The 25,894-nt window shown below is 34.1% G+C and overlaps 3 protein-coding genes across 5 annotated transcripts; 2 read left to right on the top strand and 1 right to left on the bottom strand.

The window, feature by feature from the left end:
* The first annotated feature begins 3,486 nt into the window (after positions 1–3,486).
* LOC8287056 (transcription factor BHLH089) lies at positions 3,487–7,008 on the top strand. 3 transcript variants are annotated; one of them, XM_015719830.3, is made up of 6 exons: positions 3,487–4,230; positions 4,678–4,872; positions 5,048–5,113; positions 5,374–5,442; positions 5,546–5,617; positions 6,402–7,008. In XM_015719830.3, exons 1-6 carry the CDS (start codon positions 3,955–3,957, stop codon positions 6,528–6,530), a joined length of 807 nt encoding a protein of 268 aa, XP_015575316.2. In that variant the 5' UTR covers positions 3,487–3,954; the 3' UTR covers positions 6,531–7,008. The 3 variants fall into 3 exon arrangements, with proteins under 3 accessions (XP_015575316.2, XP_002520177.2, XP_015575317.1); XM_002520131.4 differs by having other exon boundaries at positions 3,490–4,233; XM_015719831.3 differs by having other exon boundaries at positions 3,490–4,185.
* A 323-nt stretch (positions 7,009–7,331) lies between these two features.
* On the bottom strand, positions 7,332–10,474 carry LOC8287057 (protein SHORT HYPOCOTYL IN WHITE LIGHT 1). The gene is made up of 4 exons (XM_002520132.4): positions 10,180–10,474; positions 9,875–10,096; positions 8,166–8,231; positions 7,332–7,688 (listed from the first exon to the last, which is right to left on the bottom strand). The coding sequence occupies exons 1-4, from the start codon at positions 10,405–10,407 to the stop codon at positions 7,545–7,547; spliced, it is 660 nt and encodes a 219-aa protein (XP_002520178.4). The 5' UTR covers positions 10,408–10,474; the 3' UTR covers positions 7,332–7,544.
* A 1,267-nt stretch (positions 10,475–11,741) lies between these two features.
* On the top strand, positions 11,742–25,266 carry LOC8284879 (phospholipid-transporting ATPase 3). Its single transcript, XM_002520133.4, has 27 exons — positions 11,742–12,229; positions 13,705–13,770; positions 13,904–13,965; positions 14,769–14,850; positions 15,080–15,190; positions 17,251–17,328; positions 17,486–17,582; positions 18,120–18,226; positions 18,502–18,567; positions 18,900–19,021; positions 19,156–19,240; positions 19,327–19,404; positions 19,487–19,603; positions 19,749–19,898; positions 20,042–20,146; positions 20,530–20,672; positions 20,810–20,911; positions 20,997–21,060; positions 21,156–21,368; positions 21,945–22,110; positions 22,226–22,305; positions 22,393–22,632; positions 22,937–23,158; positions 23,235–23,402; positions 23,544–23,888; positions 24,094–24,200; positions 24,702–25,266. Exons 1-27 carry the CDS (start codon positions 12,053–12,055, stop codon positions 25,006–25,008), a joined length of 3,660 nt encoding a protein of 1,219 aa, XP_002520179.1. The 5' UTR covers positions 11,742–12,052; the 3' UTR covers positions 25,009–25,266.
* The last annotated feature ends 628 nt before the right edge of the window (positions 25,267–25,894 follow it).

A 25,894-nucleotide genomic window follows, 5' to 3' on the forward strand; every position in this document is an offset into this window, starting at 1 on the left:
TTCAATTTGGATTAAGAATTTTTCAGATTGTATTAATATAGTTTTGATCATTATTTTAAATTTAGTAATTTAAATTTATTATTTAATAAAAAATCATTAAAGTGTTTGCTGGACAAAATAATAATGCCCTTTATTTTTATTTTGTGAAAATGCTAATTAAACTTCAACATCGGATCCCTCAATAAATTTGAAATTGAGTTGTATGGTAACAAAATTATAATCCCCTTTTCTCAATTTGAATTCGGTGGAAATATCTGGGCAAAACTTCCTCCAATTTTGCATGTATGGAAAAAGGTGGCAGAATAGAATAGGAGGAGGCTATTCCTGTCCTAGAGTCCTATATCTCCACGAGGAGAATTAAAGCACGTGGGGAAAAAGAAATTTTTACAAAGCAAATCTATTGATATACAGACTACAGTACTGTCACTTGCATGCATTTACATGGTTGGGATGATGATGACCCAACGAGGAATTTCGGAATTTGAAATCACGTGGATTTACCAAAGAGTGGGCTTGGCCTGAGCATCCCTTCTGATTAATTTCTACTTCTTTTCCCAAAAGCTCGTCAACGTCCCATTACCTCAAGCTGACGGATGTAACTTTGGATGGGAGCTTATTGCATTTCAATTAAAATAAAAATAGTACTTACAAAATTAGCAGTGACTCACTCCACTTTCTAAATGATTTCCACTTCTCAAATTTGGATGAGTATTCGCATGTGCTCAATTTCTCTTCGGGCATGCATTTTGTTTGCCAAGACTATAGAAAGTCGATAAAAACTTTTCTTTTCTTTTTCTTTTCTTTTTTTTTTAAAAAAAAAAAAAGAGGAAAAACAGGGAGGAATTATATGACTTGGAAATAAAATGAATTATTTTGATATTTTCCCTTCACTTGTTTAGATAAAATTCTAGAGAGAAAAGGAAATAAAATTGTCTATATTAAATAATTTTATTACTTTATCCCTCACTTTTTGTCTGAAATTTATATTTATTATGGTAAAATAATTATTTCTTTTATTAAATTTTGCTTACGCTTTTTTTTTTTGTATATATGGAGGAAAACACAATTCTCTCCGGTGGGCTATTTTTCTCATCATTTCGTTTTATTCTTATTTTTTCATGTTTTCAGACACAAAAAAAAAAAAATATAATTTTTTACTTTCTATAATCTCTTTTTATTTTTTATTATAATATTTTACTTTTTTATAATCTCTTTTTATTCTTCATTCATATTTTACTTCCAAAATAGTTTTATTTTGTTCAGGGACAGTGAATGTACGGTGATAAAAGTAAATGAGAGAAAGAATTTGAAAAATAAATTTAAACTGTCCTAGATAAAATAAAAAAAATTAAATAAAATTAATAAAAAAATATTATTATTTGGAATAAAATAATAAATAAATAAATAAAATATAATGAATTAATTTTTTTATTTATCTATGATAATGGAGATCAATAAAGAAAGTATAAGTAAATCTGAATTTAGATTTTTGAATAAAAAATAAATAAATTTCAATTTCAATTTTGTAGGGTAATACTGTCATTTGCACAATTATACACCAATTTTCTATTCATTCTAGTTTTGAGAATTTTTTTATGAATTCAAAATTAGGTTGTAACCAGTATTTTCTTTCCACCTATTTTTTTCATTTGCTTTCAAATAAAAAGAAAAAATCTAGATTTGTTGTATATTCATTTATACATCAAACTGATATATGATTGACACATATTTATTGGTATAAAATAATAAAATTTGTGTCAATAATTAAATACCAAAGTGTAACTCATACATGTTGCTATTCTATTAGTTATGGTGTATACACCAATTTCAGATAAGAATCTGATTTCAAATAATTTTTTTAAAATTTTTTTTTACCATATTTAAATAAATAATTAATCTCATAGGTGCATCTATGGATTGAATTAGACAATAAGTATATAACTCTAGAATCAATAGAATTTCAAATAATTAATTATATGTAGATGTAGAAAAAGAAAACATTCAACCTCGCTATTCAAATGAATCATTATGTGCATTGAATATTTTTCATTGCCATTATAGCCACTCAATTGCAACGAAATTTGAAAGAAATATAATAATAATTGCCACAAATTATAAACGAAATTATCACAATTAATGAATCTAAGCAAGCAAGGAAAAAAAATCCAGCCACTGAAAATGGTCAAAAGCATCTTAATCGTATGTCTCATCAAATATAAAGATAGCATCAGATACTTGCCTTATTTTTATTTTATTACTCTGCCCTAACAAAAGTAACTTTAGAAATGGCACACTTAATTAAATTGTGAGATATAATACACACAGTTAATAAATTTATCAAAAGCCATCTGAGTGAGAGACAAAAAATAATATCTTTATGTATTTTTAAATATCACTCATATATTAACCATGTTCATTAATTCTTCTTGTACGTCCATCATGCCTACTCTATATTATATTTAACACTTTTCTGCTTCAATGTATGAAGGCTCAAACACCAACAATGGAACCAAATTGAAATTAACATTCTGTTTTGTTTAAATTTATAAAATTTATTAGTAAATATAAATTTATATGTTATGAATGAAGTGAAAGTTGTTTTAAAATTCTACATATTTAATTTTGTATGAAACTGATTAGAACTAAACTAAATTTTATATTTGTTTGTAAATATATTTCATACCATTAAAATATATTTTTCAATTTTATTATTTTTATTTAATTTTTTTTCTCAATAAATTACAATCAAACAATAGCATAGAGTGGGTCAGCTTTACATTCATGGGAAACATTATAAGCATATATTCTTTGAATACATTTATTTATATAATTTTATTTTTATTTTTATTTTTTATTATAAACGAGGATATAAGATTTCAAAATTGAGAAATTCGTTGTTAAATATATAAATCCATGGCCGTGAGAAAAGGATTAGCTAAAAATTGCATCAGCAATAGTGGGCTCTAAAGAAAGGAGTTGATATAATAATGATGAGGAAGTAAGCACAGCCAAGTTGGGTAAGTGGACCATCGAATGGTGGGCCTTAATACTTAAACTTACGATTATAAGCTTACATCAAGAACTCAAACCATCATTATCCCTAACTTTACGATAAGCAGATAGATAGATCTCATAACATTACATCATAATCATAATCATTAACATTAAACAATCATTAGCAATTATTAAACCCTTTTTATTGTTAAATGAAATTAATGTGTCAATAAAATTAATCCTAAACTATCATAAAACCATCACAATTCTTTCTCTCTCATTTATTTTCATTCGTAAGAGAAATTATTATTTTTTTTAAGAAAAGAAAAAATATTTCAATTTGTTTTGTACATTGGATGTGTACTTTTTTGCAAGCTAAGCTAAAGGGACCCATAAATCATAATCAATCAAGACCCGAAAAAATACCCATGCACTACTAATTGAGTTAAGCATCACCATTGATTAATAGATAGTAATAAGATCAGACGGTGGAGGAGTACACGAGAGAAAGGAAGGAAGAATAAAAAGAGAGGAGCTGGATCCTCCAAGAAAACCTCACTGGAAGTGACTTAGTTTGCAACTCCCGAGGTCTCTGTCCCTCTCTTTCCCTCTCTCTCTTTTTGTAATAGTAAGTGAGAAGTGGCACAGTGCGCACTAACCTCCACTGTCCAAGGAGATCACACAAACACGCACTAAACACAGTCTTCTCTCTCTTTTGATTTGCTTATTTTTATTTCTTTCTTTTGTTTTCTCTTTCTCGATAGATTGCTTTCACTTTCTGTTGAACTGGGTTCTGCTTCTTTTTTTTTTTTTTTGTAAATTGTGAAAGCTACCTGAAAAAGTACTAGTCTTTTAACGAACCCATTAAGTGTATACGACGATGTTTTGTTAAGAAACGTGAAAACGACTGGGATTTTTTCTTCTTGAATTTAAGTTGGGTTATTGAATCTAGTATAGGTTATGGATCCGCCTGTCTTAATGAATGATGGGTCTTACAACTTGGCGGAGATCTGGCCATTTCCGGTTAATGGGAATGGGAGAGGTCAGTTTGGGCAGAATTTAGGTGCTCAGTTTTTGGATTCTAATCGGGATGTTTCCGGTAATGATCTAATGATTTTGGACCGGAGAGGAGCTCGTGGCGGCGGCGGTGCAAAAAGACGCCATGATGTGGTGGAGGATGATTCGACAAAGGTTGTCTCTTCTAGCAATGGCAATGGCAATGGCAATGGCAATGCAGTGGTATTAGTTATAATTTTTATTGACATTAGTAACTTGTTCTTTTGTGTTAGTGATTTATTCAGTTGAATTTTTTTTTTTGTTATCTAACCATGAAGAGATAAGATAAAGAAAGAGTTGTCTTATTGCTACTGTCTTTATAATTTTGAACTTTAGATGCTTTTGAGGTTGTCTTTTCAGCTGTCTATCTGTCTCTATTAAACCCAATTATTGATCTACATTTGCAATAATTTTTTATTAATTTGACTTATAATTCAATTCATTTTCCTATCAAAAGTGGTTTTTCTTCCTATTTATGTAGAAAATGACCATGTAGAATGGTTAGCGTGTATTATCTGGGATAGGTCAAATTTAAACTTAACTCACTTCAGATTTTAGCGACTTCTTGAGGATTATTGTTATGATATATAACATATTTATATTTTCTTTGTATTCTGAATTGGGCAGAATGATTCTGATGCAAAACGGCTAAAAACATCAGGAAATCTTGATGAGAATCATGATTCTAAAAGTGAAGCAGAACCCAGTTCAGGCAAGCATGTGGAACAAAATACTCAACCCCCAGAACTACCTAAACAAGATTACATACATGTACGAGCAAGAAGGGGTCAAGCTACTGATAGCCATAGTCTAGCAGAAAGAGTAATTATCTTTAGCCTCTTACACTTGACAGTTATTTGACATCGAGGAAGAGATTATATATATACCTACTGAGTAATAGTGACAGAGTTATTAAGGCAACCAATCATCAGACAGATGTGTTGTTATCTTAAATCCTAATCTATCATATGAATTTGAAGAATTTTTGTTTGTACAGGCCAGGAGAGAGAAAATAAGTGAAAGAATGAAGATTCTTCAGGATCTAGTCCCTGGTTGCAATAAGGTATGGTGTCCAAATTTTCTTAAAATGCACACCGAGTGTAGTTCTGAAGCACGTCCTGATGTTTACACTGTAATCTGATAAGAAATTTTGTGGAAGTGTAAATCTCCATTCAGAAATAAATTTATAGCTAAGGGCAGAGTATTTAGTCAATGATAAGGCACAAGCTTACTGCTTTACAAGATCATTCTTGAGATTTATCATCAGTTTCATTTTTAGCATGGTCTAAATTACTGTTTCTTGAGTTGGGTTTTCTGGTGCAGGTTATCGGCAAAGCACTGGTCCTTGATGAGATTATTAATTACATTCAATCATTACAGCGTCAGGTTGAGGTACGTGTCCTTATTTTCCATAATATATGAGTTTTCTAAATTGTTCTAGTGATTGCACGGATATGAATTCAATTTAAGTTCTATAAATTGCTGGAAATTGCAGTTTCTGTCCATGAAGCTTGAAGCTGTGAATACAAGAATGACCCCTGGGATTGAAGCATTTCCTTCTAAAGATGTAAGTCATAATTTTTTTGCTGCCATGGAACTTACCTTCATTCCTCTATCTAATTATATTCTTGGATTGTCCATAGGTTTTAGTTGTATTGTTATATTTCTTGGTGGGTTTTTACTATAGCTGAACTGTCTCGTGCGGTATATACATAATAATCCTCAAATTGTTAATCAACCTATCTTTAACATGGCCAGCCATTGTTTACTAGGAATTGTATCCTAAGGTAAAATGAAATTGGAAGCCAACAGTTTCCAAGGTTTTACTTTATTATTGGTGAGATTGGGTTATGAGGCATAGCAGATATGCTTTTTCTGGGATGAGGTGAATTCATGGACAGTGAGCCTTTAGTTGGTTGTTCATACAATTGTTTTATATTATGGCTAATAGTTGTAAATGCTGATTCAATGGCATCATTTTGGTCAAAGATTGGGACAAGTTACATTGTTTGATTTTTTTCTACTTTATCGCTATGATGCGCACTTAAGAATTGCTGTGAGCCCTCAATATGGTAGATGTGCTTAAGATTGACAGATTTGCTCTGTGAGTGCGCATTTTCCTGATGTAACTTCTAGTGGTTATTGTCCACAATAAAAAACGGGAAAAAAATATTGCGGACTTGTCTGGTTTCGTTCTTGATATGGAATAAACAGAAAGAAACAAAAAAAAGATGGCTGAATTCTGGGGTTGAACCCAAGTTAATAAATCACAAAAGAACCAAGAGATTTGATGGTACTTTATTTTTTCTGCCACATCATGATTCTTACTATAGTTCAACTTTTCATTTCAGTTCGGGCAACAAACATTTGATGCTGCTGGCATGGCATTTGGTTCGCAAGCCACAAGGGACTACAACCGGGGTACATCACCAGAATGGTTGCATATGCAGGTTGGAGGTGGTTTCGAAAGAACATCATGATGTGAAAAGGCGTCATCAATTAGTAATAAGAGCATCAAGTAGCAATGGTTCTTTATTTCTCCAGTGGCTATTAGAATATATACTCCACTATGTTCAATCACAGATAGAATATATTTGCATTTCAACATCGGACTTGGAGCTGTGTTAAAGACTGATTAAGTTACTATCTTAATATCTCCATTCATTTGTGTGTTGGGAAATGATATTTTTTACAGCATGTATCCCTTCGCTCGCAGGCTTCACACTCTTCTCTGTACTAGTACCTGAAAAGGTGAATAGGGCCTTTTAGAATGAAATATCATTCTTGTAAAAGAAAGTTGCTTAAAAACCTTCTAATGCTTACATCTTGTATAAACCTTCTTGTCAACATTGAGCCTGTTGGGAAGCTGAAGCTTGTTGAATAAAGTAAGCCTTGTAAGAGCTCTGTAACTTTTGAAAATTCCAAGTTGATAAATAATTGCTTATATCCTTTATTATATATTTCCTTCTTATTATTGCCAGTGGTGTAAAATCAACTTTTATGCGTTGAAATGTAGGCCCTGTAATCTCTTTTCCTATGCTTTCAAGTTTTATTCTTTACATAAAAATTAAAAGCATGATTGTAGAGCTCCTTCGGGTGTCTTGAACTTCTTTTTACCTTCGTAGAGTGCAAGGTTGAAGCAAAGCGATATGCCATGAAATTGCCTAACCAGATTAGAATCTCATTACTAATATCACTATGGCGTATCAGTTGACTTATCATGGTCTTCCCATTTTCAAGGAACAATATATTTCTATAGTACTTTACACCTGATCCACCAATCAAGCAACACCACTAGTCTAAATCCATTCCTGATTGGGTATTACAAATTACAATAGCCAAAAGAAGGTGTATAAATTAACATGAAAATTACGAACTCACTCAGATTTGCACTTTCTACTCACAATTACAGGATCTATATCAATTTTTAACCAAGTGGCATTTAGTGAGGAAAACAAAATAAGAGACTCCAGCATCCACTGGAGATACTATGTCTATCCCACTGGCTGTGCGCCACCAAAAGAACTTCCTCCCTGGTAAAAAGTGTTCCCGCTTGATTGGAAGTAGGAAATTGCTGCCCATACAACACGTAGAAGCAGGATCACTGTGAAGACAGTACTTCCAAGGGTGCAGACCACCTGTGGTTATTATTTATTGTCAAATAAGTTTGTCAGCTCTTTTTCTTTTTATATTTATTTTGCCGTGGCATGTCTGTAACCATGAAAACGATTTCTAACCATTTATAATACATCTGACTGCAAACCAAATACTTCTAATATTATAAACTTTCCACAGGCTCTTCGAGAAACTCAGTTTCTCCCCGAAAAAGGATAAAATTCACGTCCCGATATTGCACCTTTTGATTTGGATTTCAAAAAATTTTCTTTTACCACCAAGCAGAATTGCATTATTTGACAGAAACAGGTCCATTTTTCTACTTTCTTATATTTCATTTATTATTGTTTTCTTCATTACAAAAAATGATTGCAAGATAGTTGTAAAAATCTCAAGATGATGTTCATATTCCCACATCTACAAGCACTTCATGTGCCAATTACTTCTAGAATGATAAAAAGAATCTGAGATACTCAGAATCAGCAAAGCTGAAGTAATACCTCGAGAAGTGCTTTAACGATAGAAAGTGCAGCCAATAACAGAATACCATCAACAGCAAAAGACACCTGAATTCCCAAATAGAAGAAAACAAAAGAAAGGAGAGAATAAGAGTAAGAAAATAGCAATATCTTTAATGACAAGCTGGAATGAGTTCATTTATTCAGAAAGCATGTGAAAGATATGAGAATCTGCTGTTCATTTTACCCTCACTTTCTGCTCGCAAAAGAATTTGGCACCTTAACATGTAGGCATATGGCAGACCCATATTCAACATATCAAGTTCTACAGTTGAAAGGCACGAATACAAAAGGCCCAAAGTAGAACCTTTTCTGGCATTATACCTTAAACAGTCTCTCCATCATAAATATAAATTGTTTCAACCAATCAAATGATAATCACAATATCCATATTGAAGCCCTTAATTAGATAGGAAGTATCACCAACACCACCAATATATACTGTCAAGATTTTCAGGTTAACAGCTATCTTCACGATAAACAATTATCAGTCAGCTGCAATTTAAGAAGTATTAGCACACTTTAATCACATATATCATGAGATAGCATTTATCTTCCTAAAACAGCCATTTTGAATTCCCTTCATAAATGGCCTTTTGATATACTCCTGTTTCGTTATAAACTACTGAACCTTCTTTCTCTTCTCCTAAATCCGAAACTGTTTCTGGGAGATCTTTTGAGATATACCTGATACATCCTACTTAAAAAAGAAATGCTGTTGCTAGGTTGCTAAAATTTCATAAGGGAAACTAAGGCAAAAGGAGCAAAGACAAAGACCACTTGGATATGCATATCAGCAGTAGAAAAAGCATGAGAAGCTAGCACCTCTTGTCCTCCTCTTTATTCTAAGGGAGTTACAAAATAGCCATACAGCCTGCAAAATACTGTTCTCACCATTTAACTTTCATGGATGAATGGGATGCTCAGCTTCAGCCTAGTGATACATGAACATGCATTTCTTTACATGGTAAGTTTTCTCGTTCTTCCTCCATAACCTACTGTTTTTTTCTAATCTATTTTATCTGCTAAGAATCACCATTTGCTCCATCCCACTCTTCAGATTGTGATAAAGAATATCTTGAAGCATTACAATAAGAATATGAATATCAGTTAACCAATCCCTAAAAAGATTCTCCAATTTGATCAACCAATCCTTATAAAAATCTCCGGTTGTTCAGTAACTGCTCCTTCCCAAAATCTAGAAATCTTAAAACCTGAGATTCTTGATTATCAGGTCACATGTTCTCCTGTATAAGCATGCTGTTAATTAGTTACTAGTTATTACCACTTCTTGAACTAGATGACTAAATGAAGTGTTAATTTCAGAATCTGCTCCAAATATCATAAGCCTATATCAACTAATTGAGAATATGCATTTTCCGAGATGCATACACACAGAGCAGAGCACATAGCAGGACTACGATGTAAGGAATTGAATGAGTCTTAAATTGATGATTAAATTACCCAATATTATGTACCGTACTACACAGGCTTTAGGAACACTAGCAATATGATTAAGCATAAAAATTCCCATTTAGCATTGAGAGGAAATCATAATGGGATTTCTATCAATTACTACAAAATCATAGCACAACTTAACAGAAAATAATAACCACTGTACACTGAAGAGTAAAAGTTAAAAGGATAAGTATATTCATATAAGGAGAAAAGAAAAAGGAAAGTAAATTTACCAACTGGGGTGATATTACAGAAGGCAAGATGGAGCGAGAAGCCTTCTTCGCACGCTTAGAAATCTTCTTGAACATACTTTGCAAGAATTTGAAAAGCAAATCAATACTGCTCTCAGTGTCATCATCATCCTCATCACTCTCATAGTCCTCCACCAAGTCATTATTATCATCAAAGAACATTTCACCAACATCCTCATGAAAATCACCAGCTGAGGCATCCAACTGCAAGAAAAGAAAAAAAAAATCTGGAAGGCGACAATGATGAAATCAACAATTAAAATAGATTTTGAGAAGGGGAGACTTACCTTGGCATGGCAAATGATGATGTTGGGGATTTTGTAAGATTGAGTGAGGTGATGGAAGTGGGAAGATTGGTGATGGAATGGGAGGTTTTGAGGCGGTGAGAGTGAGTGGTGATGGAGGAGGAGCTTGGTTGGTGTGGAAGTGAGAGTGGTGGTGCATGATGACGAGGTTGCTGCTGCAGTTGCCATTTGGTGAGTTTTAGGATAAAATAAAGGCTGAGTTTGATTCATTAGCTTTGGCAAGTGGCTTGGAGCAGGCTCAGGAGGAACCCAGCTCAGAACTGCTGGCAGGCGGCAGCATTGTCCAGCCCAACTAAAACTTATTGGGCTCTTCATAGAAAATTTTAGAAAAAGTTGCGCTCCAACTAAAAGGTATGATTTTATAGGGTTTTATAAAACATATTAAACATAAAACATTAAACATGACATCATATATTATTTCATTTTTATAAAAAAAAGAAAAAATTATTATATTTTAATGATTTAAAATAAATTAAATTCGTAGTTTCTAAGAAATATAAAAAATAACTTAATTTATTATTTCTTTGTAAGAAAATCTAAATTAAATTACTATAAATTAAAATTAAAATAATTAAAATCTAAATAATCAATTTAGTCTATTCATTTTAAAAATAAAAGCTCTAAACTGTGACTTTTGTCAACTAAATTTATTGATAGTTAACTGAAAAAAATTTAATAAGATACTTTGACAAAAATGTTAGGAACTGAAAAGCTATTTGATTGCTTTCTAATAATTATACCAAACACCTTTATAAATCAAAAATAAGAAAATTGTAAAAAGTTTGTATACAAGTACAAAGTCTCCAGCGATGTGAAGCATATTTCAAAGTCATAGTAATTTGAATTTACTTGTAAGGTGGATGATCCAACTAGTAGTTAATATTGTTTCGTTAAAAAAAAGTCCCACATTATTCGTAAAATATATGAATATATGAATTACTGACTTCATTTCACATACATTATATATCATTGAGTCGGTTTTCTCCCTTATTTTAACACATAAAAATCATTTAAATTTGATATATTCTTTTAATTATATACTAAATTAATAAATAGTTGATATATATTTATTAATTTTAAGTTATAAAATATAAATTAATAAGTAAATATTAATATAAAAATATTATTTTTCTATTAATTATAATATATATTTATATTAATTATAATATATACATAAAATTAAAATAAAAAAATTTTAAATGAAAAAAAAAAACTCAAAATCCAGCTTAAAATATTTCCCCACAAAGGAAACGCGGCCCACCTTCCTAGAGCACACACGTTTCCCGTAACTTGAAATAATTTGACGACAAACTATTGAATTGATACGACGCCGTCCGGAAATCTCCACGCCTGCTCAACTCCCATCCTCGTGCGCTTTCTGAAACTTCCGCACTCAAATTTTAATTACACCTTCACGGTCTAAACACGCGCTATAGCACCCAAATGCTAATGCTCCCTCGGGACCCACGACAACGCGCCAAAAGATCGCGCGTGTAAATAAACCAACTTACAAATTGCAGCCATTCTATATCACGCGGTTTGATTTGATTTGGTGAACTACCAAAATGGCATAACTGCTAAATATAATACTAATTAGAAAAAAAATTACGCCAAAAAACAGAAGAAGAAAGGAAAGAAATTGTAGCAGGAGGGATCTTTAATTTCTACTTTTTTGGCCCTTCTCTCTGTTTCATCGTCCGTAGAAACGAAGCTTCGTTAGAAATCGAAATAAGCGAAGACAAAAGCAGAACGGACAGTAAGTGGAATCGAATCGGAATATTCTATTTATTTTGAATCGTTGTTTTTTGGTTGGTTTGGTTTGGATCAGTTTGGTTAAGGGAAGAGAAAGGAAACGATGAGTGGTGGTGGTGGTGGATGGGAGAGGGTAAGGTCATCGAGATCGAGATTAGGTAGAGATGCGAGCTCCACATCATCTCGGACGGTTCGACTCGGCCGAGTCCAGCCTCAGGCGCCTGGTCACCGTACTATTTACTGTAATGACCGCGACGCTAATTTCCCCGTCAGATTCAAGGTTTCCTTCTTATATCTCTATATTTTTTATTTTTTAATTGTTACCTTGCTTAGGAAAATGTGGAGAGATATGGTGGTTTATTTATTTATGGTTATTTGTGGTCCAATTAAATGGGAACTCTACTTGACATAAAGAGTGTAAGTTAAGTTTAATTTTATTTTTAATCCAAGATTCTTGGGGAGAAAATTTAGTTTAAGGAATATTTTGAGTGTTATATGCATTTTCTCTGAAGGTTGGTTTTTGATATGCTTCTGCGTTTTCAAGTGATTCCGATTTCAAACTATTTCAATCTGCCATACTAGAGTTTATTTATCATCTATAGTATGTAGACGGTGAGAATATGGGTAATGAAGCAATACGTGGTTCTGTTAACATGATTTTACAAGAGTACTTTATAGTTACTCTATAAAACGGGAAACAGAGAATAAAACCAATGCCCCTCCGTCTTGGCCTTGGTAGAAAAGTAATTTTTTCTTACAAAAGAAAATAAAAGAAAATAAGAAAGATGGACCAGCGGCTTGCCAGTTTCCACCAAATCATATCCTTTTATCTGCAATCAGCCTCTTCTTCTGCTCAGTGATCAGGCTGGCATTTTATTTGATGTGCTCTAAATTTTTAGGGTTTTAAATTTCCATTCAAAAAAGGGAAAGAATAGTATCTAGGAAGAAATTTAAAGATAAGGATAAGCGTTTTGCCGTCTTGCTATAGGTTTATATCTCAGATAGGAGCACTAGCACAACTAGCTTTCCTTATCAGATGATGCTCTCCGTGGAAGTCTCTGTGTCCTTGCAAACATTTCCTTGCTCCCACTCTCTATATCTTATGATTTCACAGATGGCTATTGTTTGAGAAGCCTGTTCCAGTTTATCAGTGCTTTAGTTATTGATGTGCTCAGTACTTATGGCTTAGTATACACTATCCGTCCTAAATTGTAGAGAAGTATTTTGAACTACAAACCCATCATGTGCTGTTCGTGTTTATAGCTGCACAAAGCGCACGTGTACATTTATCTTCTTGTACATTTGAATTTTCTTTAACTAAATTGGTTTTAGAGAGAATGGTAGTTTTCTGAGACTATTGCATGATGCTTCAGGAGCTAGTCTTAGTTTCATGGCATATATGTTAGGCTTAGGAATTATATATAGATCTTTAGTCAAAAGGTTATTTTGCTGTCAAATATGCGAGAACTGGGTAAAACCAAGAACTCTGAGAAAGGAGCTGCATTCTAGATGCCGAAATGTAAGAGCAAATGTGAAATTATAGATTTGGTTATTGCAACTAAAACATTGTCACGGACTAACACCTCTTGAGCTTCATTTTCTTTCTCCTAATTTTCTTGCACTTGGAGATAACTATTTGAATATGGAAAATTTATAATATCAATTGATTTAACAATGCTTCCTTTTCTTGTTTTCTTTGTATAAGTTCTTTTGCATTTGGTTAGGCTTTGATATGTATAGGATCAATTGTTGCAGGGGAATTCTATATCAACCACGAAGTACAATTTCTTAACATTTCTCCCAAAGGGATTGTTTGAACAGGTAGATCAGTTTTGGCAATAAATATTTTACTTTTAAATGCATTTGACACTAAAAAGTTGTATGATGAGGGCTTGAGCCAATTGTTAGCTGATCATTACTCTTCCTGAGAAATTTCTGTGTTTTTACTGAACAGTTCAGGCGGGTGGCCAATTGCTACTTTCTCTTGATATCTATTTTATCAATGACACCGATCAGGTATACAACTTCAAGCATGCATAGACTCAGATCGCTTTTTTACTTCGCAGTTGCTACAGAGATATGATTATTTTCTCGCATGTTGAAACTAGTTTTGGCTAATTTTTTTTTAAACACTGTGTCACTTTTTACACCAAATTTAACCTTTTACATCAAACATATAGTAGAAATTTATGTACTTGTCTATTTATGTATATCTGCATGGATAAATGGGTTGTACTACCTTTCTTTTTTGCTTTACAAAGAAAAAAATAATTGTCATTATTGTGGTGTAACTCTAAAATCTCAAAGAACTTTTTATAGACATCATAGATTTGAAAATTTCAGGTGTACATGGAGGAAGCTTTTTGATTACTTTTTTCCTATCCTATTTTCTATTGTTATGTAGACATTCTGTGTCTATATGCTTTGACTCTCCATAAGTTTTGTTGGCTTTATATAATTTGCTCGAGTATCATGTATGATATTATGTTGCATTTACTCTTTGCTAGGATTTTTTATATGATGTATCTTTCATGTCGAGATTGTTTAATATTTTGAAATGTATGCTCTTGGGTTTTCTGAATGCTTTCAGTGATAATGGTGGGTATTTGTTTGTCCTGTGTTTGCATGAAATTGTTGATTTCTCTTCACTTGTATCTTTATTCTGCACGTTGTATCTTACATTTACCTATGCTTTTGTATTAATACAATTGCTGGTATGTTGACTCAAATAACAGTAAATGGGTTTCATATCAGGTTAAACCAACTTCTTCATTTGTAACTGTGCAAATTTTATAGTGAGAGTGTTTTTGAATATGCAGTCCTGTCAATCCTGTGACAAATGTGGTCCCTTTGAGCTTGGTACTTTTAGTTTCTCTTATTAAGGAGGCATTTGAGGACTGGGTGAGTACTACTGTTCATGTTAATTTTTAAATTTTGTTGTCTTCTTTCTTCTTGTGAATAATGTACTTTAAGAATATTCTGCATTACTATACATTGTTTCCCTATTCTGCAAGCTGGAGGGTGGGATGGGTTTTCTTGAGGCTATGGTTTTTCATCTGTATGAATGTGGGGAATGGCTTATCCCTTACAATTTTTTTGTCCTATTTTTTTTCTTAATTATGCACTACAGAAGCGCTTTCAGAATGATATGGTGATTAACAATAGTCCTGTAGAAGTGTTGCAAGATCAAAAGTGGGAGACTATCCCCTGGAAGAAGTTGCAAGTTGGAGACATTATTAAGGTCAGTGTCCTGCTTTACTATATTCCTTCTAAATATCAATAGAAGAAAATGCACGAATTGCAATGGCCTTCTACATGTGTTAGACTCCATTTTCCCCACTTGTATAAGGGAGAGGTCCCCTTCAGCCTGAAGGCTCTATTCTTTATTAACACAATGATCTGCTTCAGGAAATACTGAACTTTGGTGGTCCTGGAACATTATTGTTTATGGCCCTGTTTTTAGGGATATTGATCGTCTTCCCTCCTGCTGGTCACCAATTTACATTTTGTGTTTTTGCTGTCTTATATTGCCCACAGATATCACCTATTATTATTATCATTTTCTTTGCTGATGCCATCTGCTATTTTGACATGTAAAGTTAAAGGAACAGTGACAAAGAGTTTTTGGAAAAAGTACTTGTTGTCTGCTATCTGCTATCATGCCTGTAGGCATTTTTATTTCATTATGTTGTGGGCTTTGTAGTCAACTGAGTAGTGGTAGTTTTGGTCCCTCATGTCCCTGTTAAGAAAGGGAAAATAAGTCTGATGGGAGCATTATAGGCAATCTTAAAAGAGCTGGACATTTTATGTAATTATTGTTGTTGCCTTTGTTTTCTTGTCTCCCTTCAACTTCCTTCCATTCTGTTGTTCATTTTGGCAGTGGTGGTGGAGGGTTTGAATGAGGTTATAATAGCTGTGAGTCTTGATTGTGGTTTTGCTCCTTCTTACGACATTGTGTATCATATTCTGAAACCACAAATATGGCCAACTCCTATACTGTTATTGTGTGCAGACTGTATTTTAGAGTATAATATATTATTAATGGCCATTACATGGACAGGGTATTTTTGTTGAGCTGACTGGCAAATAAAATATATATTTCCCTTTCTGGCATCTTGACAAGTCCAATATAATATTTCTTCTCTTAAAATTTCGATATGGTTTTGGTTTAACTTGCTTTCCCTTACAACACCACTGATCTGGTGCTTGAAGGCCAAAACGGCAAAGTCACTGAAGATATGGAATCCATGGATGATATTATAGGAGCCCAGGTCTGCAGTTGAGTTATTATTGGATGTGAAGAAGTGCAGTTAAGGTCTGGCCCAGGAATAGGAATGTGTGGTAATTAGTGAATGAGTGTTTTAGTGAAGATAGGAGACCAGAATGAAGGTTTATAATCTGTGAATGGCTTTGTTGTTGCTGCTACTTTTGGATGTCTTGGAGAGGGATTTAAGATGTTGGGCTTAGGAGTTAGGAGTGAGTTTCTGGGTTACAAATGTTAATTAATTGAACTTGGTAGAATTTGACAGTGGTTTTGGGTGCTAATGGTGGATGGAACTTGGTGGGTACTTGACAATGACTTGTTTCTTTGGGTTGGGGTTGCTATGTGTGTTTTGTGGTGGCAGAGATTGGTTGTGTTGTAGAGTCCAAGAGGCAGCATGCAATGATGGTGAAACCCTTTTGACCACTGATTTTGGGCAACCAGTTGACTGAACTGTTTCTCTCCCCTCCTCTCGTCTCTCTCCCTCGCTCTTGTACAACATGGTCAACAATATGGATATTATAGTAAGCCCATCTTACCTTGTTAGCCTGCCATTTTCAGGACATGCGTTAGGTCCACCTGGATTTCAAAATTCCTTATTATGATATTGGTGTACAATATATGTTTACCATATGCATTATCTGAGATTCAGGATTCCCTTACCGTGTTTGATGTGCCTTGCATTTTGTTGCGGACTAGCAGTGACTGTAGCTACAATTATAGTAAGGACAGGTTTCTAATATCACAAGGGGAGGTATGTCAGACCTGCTTTTGGCCAAGTGTTGGCTATTCTGAGATGCCATATATTGTGGGAATAAAGGCAATTTGTCTCACTTCTTATTAAGTTCCTTAGGGCACTTGCAAGAGGACCTAGAATTTTCATTTCAACCCGATCATCATCATTATTATTGGTGTTGTTATTATTAGGAAGTTATTATGCTACAACTTCTACTGTTGCGATTATTATCATCTTTTGAGATTTCTGCAAAAGCTTTTCCATCTCTTTTGTTGTCCTGAAACTGATTTTTATGCGGCTGCAGGTTAAGCAGGATGGATTCTTTCCTGCAGATCTGCTTTTTCTTGCTGCTACAAACCCAGATGGTGTCTGTTATATTGAGGTTTCTTTCTGCTTACTCTGTACAAAATCATTACTATAGTTTTTTTCTTTTTGTTATTTGTCTTTGAAAGTATGAGAAAATATACTGATGTCTTTTATGGTATACATTTCTACCTTTTCTCTTTTCATTTTTTTTTTTTTTTGTTTGGGTTTGGCAGACGGCAAATTTGGATGGGGAAACAAATTTGAAGATCAGAAAGGCATTGGAAAGGACTTGGGATTACTTGACCCCTGAAAAAGCTGCTGAATTCAAAGGTGATAATGCTAACTACGTCTTTGTTGTGATTTTTTGTCCTTTGAGAATAGCATTTGGAATTTGTATCAGGTCTTGTCTCAATTGTAAAACAAAATAATATATTTCATTTCAGTATTTTGAACTGGTTTTTCTTAAAGCTTTTTTAAAAAAAAATAATTTTTACCAACTGAGATTTTTGTTCTCCTTTTTCCTTTTTTTTTTCCCCTTAATTCTAACTCCATTTCCTTATTGAAAATTAATAGAATTTTACTTGTGGTTCAAGTGCTGATTATGCAAGAACAACTACTTGAATATAGCTAGGTTGATATTAATGTACTCTTTAATGAACTTCTTATGTTTTATTAAATAAAATAATTGTACTGTGAGTAACTTAGAGTTGCAGGATGCCTGCGGTTGTCCAATTGATTATAAATGTATTTTGGTTAGCACGAAACAGAAGTACAAATGTGTTGATATCTATCTTTCTCTTCATGCAAATTTAATTGCCTCGTATTCTTCACTGAAAGCCTTGCAATAATTTCTTTTTGTTAGTGCAGGTGAAGTGCAGTGTGAGCAGCCAAACAATTCGCTTTACACTTTCACTGGCAATCTTATAATCCAAAAGCAGACGTTACCTCTCAGTCCAAACCAACTTCTTTTAAGAGTATGCTCTGATTTTCTTTCCAATATATTCAGCAATTAATGCTATTTATCTTTCTCTTATCTTCCACTAGGATTTTTTGTTTGGATCATAACTAGGATGTTAATTAGAGTGTAGGAAATGAATGCTTTTCATAATAACTTTAATCCTTCAATCCAAAAGGAGAAACAAAAAGGAAAGGTGGTTTATTTGTAATAACTATTCTATGATATTTTCTTTGTTACTTTTTGACTTACTTCTTGGTTTTGGTCATTGATTTTGGCATTATGTATTTACAGGGATGCAGCCTCAGGAACACAGAGTTCATTGTTGGGGCTGTTATATTTACAGGTCATGAGACAAAGGTCTGTTGTTTTAGATCCTAGTGTATTTATTGATTGCCTATATCCTTGGTTGCTTATCCATAAAGTGTCCCTTTGTGTTAAATGTGTTATTGATTCTTATGTGCTACATATAATTGCTTGGTATATGAAACAGACCCCAAGAATTTTTCATGGTCTTAAATTCTGACTTTTTACCCATTGCCTCTCATTGCTGACGGAGCTTAGTAAGACAGCTAAGAATGCTAGTGATAGAATCTTTGACATTTTGGCATAGACTTTTTTTGCTCCAATTTGTGTGCAAATTCACTAGGCAGGTAGATGTTGCTTTATGGAAAATCTGGGTTTCATTGCAGGTTATGATGAATTCTATGAATGTTCCTTCAAAGAGGAGTACACTGGAGAGAAAACTTGACAAACTTATTCTTACCCTTTTTGGATCTCTTTTCATTATGTGCCTGATTGGAGCGATAGCCAGGTGCAATATTGATTAGCTTGCATATTCATCATATTCTGCTCTTATATTTTCGTCTTTGCTTTTTTTTTTTTTGGTCTTCTTCCTTTATGACTTATCCTATATAACAATGTTTTCTGCTGCATGGAACTCTTCAGCGGTATATTCATAAACCATAAGTACTACTACCTAGGTCTTGATGAAGGTGCGCCAACAGAATTTAACCCTAGCAACCGATTTGGGGTAATACATTCTACTACTGTTAAAAGCTTCATTGTAATCTTTTCCTTCTTATTTGTTGGTTGTTATTCTCTTTATTGATTTTGTAGGTTGCTGCGCTGACTTTGTTTACACTTATCACCTTATACTCAACAATAATCCCCATCTCCTTATATGTTTCCATTGAGGTAGGTTTCTTGGCTGTTATTATATTTGTTAGCTAACATTAGAGATATTTTGGGTTTTAATGATTTTTAAAATTCCTTTCAGATGATCAAATTTATACAATGCACCCAATTTATCAACAAGGACCTACATATGTACCATGCTGAAACCAACACCGCCGCATTGGCTAGGACTTCCAATTTGAATGAGGAACTTGGACAGGTAAGGTGGTGCTATGATCACATATTGAAATAGTGCTATATCCATTATATTGTAGCACTTAAATGCCTCTCCTTAATTCTCTTTCGACATGTATCTTTTTATTATGTGTGATTTTAATACTATTTCATGCTGCTGCTTTTGCCAGGTGGAATATATATTTTCTGATAAAACTGGCACTTTAACAAGAAATTTAATGGAGTTCTTTAAGTGTTCAATTGGAGGTGAGGTCTATGGGACTGGTATCACTGAAATAGAGCGGGGTGGAGCACAGTGGAATGGAATGAAAGTTCAAGAAGTATGAGTTGCTTTAATTCTATGAAATATTGCATTAATGCAAATATTTTATTACTTACTGGTTTTCTTTTTCCTCTTCTCTTTTTTTTTTTTTTTTTCTTTCTTTCCTTTAATAGAATTTGAGTAATGCTGAACTTCTGACAGGTGCACAAACCAGTTGGCGCAATACATGAGAAGGGGTTCAATTTTGATGATTCTAGACTTATGCGTGGAGCTTGGAGGAATGAGCCTAATGCTGATACATGCAAGGTGGGGTGATTTTATCAGCAGGACAAGAATGCAGAATGCTTTTTACATTATAGGGGATGTTTCTAGTATGTGCCATGTTAGGAATCATTTGTCATGGTGGTTTGTTTGTACCTCTGTTAAAAATAATAGACTACTCCTCCTTGTTGCCTCTCACATAATGTTGGTCAACTTTTAGTTTTCATTGCTGCCTCTCATATATAATCTTTCATCATTTGTTGAGGTTGGCCGTTGCAAAAAGTCCTAGAGTTTGAAAATTGTTTCCCTCGTTAGGAAACCAGAAAAAAAAAATTATTTTCAAATTGTCAGTCAGTTTTTTGACATTTGTGTATAAGCCTGATTTGTTAAGTGCAGAATTTCAAGTTATATATATTTTTTTTGAGCAGGAATTTTTTAGATGCCTTGCAATATGTCATACAGTGCTTCCTGAAGGTGACGAATCCCCTGAGAAGATTACATATCAGGCTGCATCACCAGATGAGGCTGCTTTGGTTACTGCTGCAAAGAACTTTGGTTTTTTCTTCTACAGGTTTATAACTAAAATACTGCCTTACACATTATTTCTTCTACTTGCTGCAAATATTTTTGTTGATTGGTTGTTCTGATACAAATGCTCGTCTGAGAACCTTTGAACACCTATTGGGCTTACCGAGTTTTCTTTCTCAGGCGCACACCTACAATGATATATGTTCGTGAATCTCATGCGGAGAAGATGGGTAAAATTCAGGACGTGTCTTATGAGATTTTAAATGTTCTCGAGTTCAACAGGTGCTTATCCTTGCTCAAAATATTTCATTTCTGGGTTCATGGTTGATAGGACTGACATCAATTGTTATATACTCTGGCCCTATAGCACACGAAAACGCCAATCGGTTGTTTGTCGATATCCTGATGGCAGACTTGTCTTATACTGCAAGGTATTTTTTTTCGTGAGGCTTCTTGCATTAGATGATAATTGCTGTTCACGATGTTGGCGTGGGAAGTGATCCCTAGCTGGATATTTGTTTTACAGGGTGCTGATACTGTAATATTTGAGAGATTGGCTGATGGAAATGATGGTCTAAAAAAAATAACCAGGGAACACTTGGAACAATTTGGCTGTGCTGGATTACGTACTCTCTGCCTAGCTTATAGAGATTTAAGTCCAGAATTATATGAAAGCTGGAATGAGAAGTTTATTCAAGCTAAATCTTCTCTTAGAGACCGTGAAAAGAAGTTAGATGAGGTATCTTGTTGGATTAAGACTTTATGGTTTACACTGTTTCTTAAGATTCATTTTAACTGTTTTGTCTCTTTGAAGATGGACAAATTGAAAATGTAAAAGAGTGCTTATCAAGAATTCGTGTTAAACATGTTTTGTTGAGCACCTGAGTTCATGCTTACGTAGAAGCATGTTCGCGTGAAAGGTTTCAAGTTTTGTTGCAGAATTTTGTGTATTCGTTCTTCTGTAGACCGTGTATTTTTTCTGCGTTCATGTGAATTTTTATGTAATCTTTAGCAATTACTGGATCTAGTCGGTAATGTGGTACTATAGGATGCCAGGCATTATTGCGGTTGGGGATTTCTATGATGATATGTTTGTAACATATCTGGAAGTAGTTAATCTTATATGTTATAACTGTCTTATAAATGGAACGTGCAATCTGTTATTGGAAAAGGATTGCTAAATAATAGAATCCTCAAGTCATCCTTCCCTTTCCAAAATGTTATTGTCTGCAGATATTGAATCCTTCATCTTTATTTTGCTTTTGTTGGGTTGTCATTAAAGTGATCATCTCTTCCAATTCTGATATCTCTGCAGGTGGCAGAACTTATAGAGAAGGAACTTATTTTGATTGGTAGTACTGCTATAGAAGACAAGCTTCAAGAAGGAGTTCCAGGTTGTATCGAGACTCTTTCCAGAGCTGGAATCAAAATTTGGGTGCTTACAGGGGACAAGATGGAAACAGCAATTAATATAGCTTATGGTGAGTCTTTCAACTTAACCTGGTACTTTATTTTTTCTTGAGAATTGAGCCATGCATTATTTATTCGTTTACATCTTTAGTGTCTAAAATATCTTTTTGGCCATCGTTTCTGCAGCTTGCAACTTGATAAATAATGAGATGAAACAATTTATCATCAGTTCAGAAACTGATGCAATCAGAGAAGTTGAGAACAAGGTAAACAGCATTTTGGGCTGCTTATTATCAGATGCATTGTACTCATGAACTATCAGCCAATAATGTAAATCAAAATTCTTTTGTTAGGGTGACCAAGTGGAAATTGCACGCTTTATCAAGGAAGAAGTGAAAAAAGAGCTGAAGAAGTGCCTTGAGGAAGCACAGCACTCTTTGAACACTGTTTCTGGACCAAAGTTAGCGCTTGTTATTGACGGAAAGTGCTTGATGTATGCGTTGGACCCCACTTTACGAGCAATGCTGTTGAATTTGAGCTTGAATTGTAGTTCAGTTGTTTGCTGCCGTGTTTCTCCTTTGCAGAAAGCACAGGTGATTTTCTTCATGGAAGATTTATTTATTTGACAATCTGCATAGCGTAGACATGGTTTTCTTCTCTATTTCCCCTTATTTTCTATGATGTGGTATCAATCCAAGTGCTATCATTTTGATTTGTACTACAACAAATGATGATACTTTGAAATCTCTATATGCTCTGACGGAATTTTTTAAATTCTAAAATGCTAAATGGCCTATGGATTCTTCAGTTATAGACTAAATGACATTCCTTAGAAAAGCATCAAATGAAATGAAATAAAAATTATTGCTGACTTCAGAAATTTGAATTATTTTCCAGGTGACTAGTTTGGTCAAGAAAGGTGCTCGTAAAATAACGCTTAGCATTGGAGATGGTGCCAATGATGTTAGCATGATTCAAGCTGCTCATATTGGTGTTGGAATAAGCGGATTGGAAGGAATGCAAGCAGTTATGGCTAGTGATTTTGCAATTGCCCAGTTTTGCTATCTTGCTGATTTACTTCTTGTGCATGGACGGTGGTCATATCTTAGGATATGCAAGGTTTGACTTTCATGCAACTTGGAATAGTTTTTGGATGTCTATTTGCGTGAGCATTCATGGTAGCTCTTTATTGCAGGTCATCACATATTTCTTTTACAAGAATCTTACATTTACGCTGACTCAATTTTGGTTCACCTTTCATACTGGCTTTTCGGGTCAAAGATTTTATGATGATTGGTTCCAGTCACTGTACAATGTCATATTCACGGCACTGCCAGTAATCATTGTTGGGCTTTTTGACAAGGTGCTCCATCCCTTCCAATGTTATTTTACCTTCTTATAACTTCTATTGAAGCATGCTTTTTAGGATAGAACTGAAGATATAATTTGCTGTTGCATTTTCTAAAAACTCATTAAGCTGAAACTTATACTATTTCTTTGACAGGATGTCAGTGCATCACTTTCAAAAAAGTACCCTGAACTGTACAAAGAGGGTATAAGAAATGCCTTTTTCAAGTGGAGAGTTGTGGTGACATGGGCTTGCTTTTCTGTATACCAGTCCCTAATCTTTTATCACTTTGTTACCACTTCAAGTGCTAGTGGTAAAAATTCATCAGGCCGGATGTTTGGGCTCTGGGATGTCAGCACAATGGCCTTCACTTGTGTTGTTGTCACGGTTAACTTGCGTCTTCTTATGATCTGTAACTCAATTACGAGGTGGCATTATATTAGTGTTGGAGGAAGCATTTTAGCGTGGTTTACTTTCATTTTTGTATATTCAATATTTAGGGTAAGCCATTTTCCTTTCCCTTTCCCTTTTTCCTTTTTATTTATTGGGCAGCAAGCAAGACCGGTTCACAATCACTTTGTTATGATTCCTAATTTCAAGTCTAGTAGCAATAGGAGTTCTGCTATGCCAAGTGGCAATTATTTCCACTTGTATTTTTTTTGAACTATCTGCTTGCTAACTTTCCCATTCTTTACATTCACTGCAGGAGAACGTATTTTTCGTCATATATGTATTAATGAGCACATTCTATTTCTATCTCACACTTCTTCTGGTTCCCATTGTTGCATTGCTTGGAGACTTCATTTACCAAGGGTAAGGTTCAGAAATCCATCTTATAGCATTTCTTATATGCCTGTTTATTTTTCCTCTTTTTTCTGGAGTCAGGCTTGCCCCTGGCATTTAATTTCTGATGTTGCCAATTGCCTAAGCCTGGGTTATGTTACTAAACAAACCACTTTGTTAGTTACCCATGTATCAACCACCCCACCCCCACCACAAAAAAAGAAGAAGGAAAAAACTACTGTGGTGAGCAAAGTCGAATAGTGTCTGGGTCTGATTTCTTAGGCATGCAAATGAGTCTTAGATTAATCTCATCCAATATTGGGGGTTTTCCATAGCTCATAGCCTCGTACAATGTCACTAGATTTTACCCGAAAAAACTACTTGCTAGTAGATGAATTTAATTCTTTGCAAACCTCTATGAACACAATTTTTTTCTTGAGATATCACATGCTTTTGGATTTCCTTTCCTTGATTTTGCTGATGCTTGGATTTGATTTGTTGGACCTCTATTAATTATATGTGCGGCTACAGGGCTCAAAGATGGTTCTTCCCGTATGATTATCAGATTGTTCAGGAGATCCACAGGCATGAACCCGATGATAGCAGTAGGGCAGGATTTCTGGAGATTGAGAATCGGCTTACACCACAGGAGGAAAGGAGCTATGCTATAGCTCAACTCCCACGAGAGATATCTAAACACACCGGCTTTGCTTTTGATTCACCTGGGTATGAGTCATTTTTTGCTGCACAGCTAGGTATATATGCTCCACAAAAGGCTTGGGATGTTGCACGGAGAGCCAGCATGAGGTCACAGCCTAAAACTCCCAAAAAGAAGTAACTTAGATAAGTATCATTGTACAAAGTAATTTTTGGTCTCAATATTGTTGGTCAATCTTAGAAAAATTTGTAAATTTAGATGTTAGTATTGTTTAGTTTGTCTTATATTTTCCATTCAATTTTGGTGTACCTTCAATGTTGTTTTCCAGGCGGAATTTATAGCAGTCCGTAGGTTGTGAAGTATGTACAGCTAATTGACATAATTTAACTTAAATGAGAACTCTGGTGTGCAAGCTGATTCTGCATTCCACTTTATTAATATGACTCTTGCATTCTTTTGTTGAACTACTTTGATTCTTTAGCAGTAAACTGAGACGCCCAAAAGGTAAACTGAAAAGTGCTCTCCTGCTAGTTTCCTTGCTGGTAATATTCATTTATAACCATTTCTCTAACGATAGGATTTAAGAAATCAATCTGAAATATTATGTCCTGTCCCACGTTTTGGAATCGACGGCACTATAAAGAGTTCATTAGAGAGAATTCTTCGAGCTCTAATTCTTAAGGAACTCGGTACTATTTTTTTCTTAGTATCTGCAACTTTATTTTCATTTGTAACCTTTTCTTTTACTTATTTGTGACATAAAGTCAATAATAGTAAATGGGTTAAACTATGGGGTAAGGTTGTCAGTTCTCTCTCTAAAAAGGGACCCCCCCTTCTCAGTTCACCTAAAATTAAATCAAACAAAAGTAAGAAACTGGAAAGTTAATGGCATGTAAGAAATCACCAGCTGTCGAAAACCAAACCAGAAATCTCGCCAACTTTCTCCATTCATCCACTTCGTCTCCTCCAAACCTCTCAATGTGAATCCTGAAATCATTTCCAAAAGGACCCTTTTCCTAACATGAGATGAGTCAACTTGATAGAACAAAGGCAGTATCAGTCTCCT

This window comes from Ricinus communis, chromosome 1, assembly GCF_019578655.1.
Source record: "Ricinus communis isolate WT05 ecotype wild-type chromosome 1, ASM1957865v1, whole genome shotgun sequence".
Lineage (NCBI taxonomy): Eukaryota > Viridiplantae > Streptophyta > Magnoliopsida > Malpighiales > Euphorbiaceae > Ricinus > Ricinus communis.

Excerpts from the sequence above, each read along its gene's own strand:
- LOC8287056 (XM_002520131.4), top strand. The coding sequence starts at position 3,955 with ATGGATCCGCCTGTCTTAATGAATGATGGGTCTTACAACTTGGCGGAG. Across the intron at positions 5,114-5,373 it reads TAGTCCCTGGTTGCAATAAG|GTTATCGGCAAAGCACTGGT; the intron begins GTATGGTGTCCA and ends TTTCTGGTGCAG. Across the intron at positions 5,443-5,545 it reads CATTACAGCGTCAGGTTGAG|TTTCTGTCCATGAAGCTTGA; the intron begins GTACGTGTCCTT and ends TGGAAATTGCAG.
- LOC8287057 (XM_002520132.4), bottom strand. The coding sequence starts at position 10,407 with ATGAATCAAACTCAGCCTTTATTTTATCCTAAAACTCACCAAATGGCA. Across the intron at positions 10,097-10,179 it reads TCATCATTTGCCATGCCAAG|TTGGATGCCTCAGCTGGTGA; the intron begins GTAAGTCTCCCC and ends CTTTTCTTGCAG. Across the intron at positions 8,232-9,874 it reads CTGTAATATCACCCCAGTTG|GTGTCTTTTGCTGTTGATGG; the intron begins GTAAATTTACTT and ends TTGGGAATTCAG.
- LOC8284879 (XM_002520133.4), top strand. The coding sequence starts at position 12,053 with ATGAGTGGTGGTGGTGGTGGATGGGAGAGGGTAAGGTCATCGAGATCG. Across the intron at positions 17,329-17,485 it reads ATGGTGTCTGTTATATTGAG|ACGGCAAATTTGGATGGGGA; the intron begins GTTTCTTTCTGC and ends TGGGTTTGGCAG. Across the intron at positions 19,899-20,041 it reads ATGGAATGAAAGTTCAAGAA|GTGCACAAACCAGTTGGCGC; the intron begins GTATGAGTTGCT and ends AACTTCTGACAG.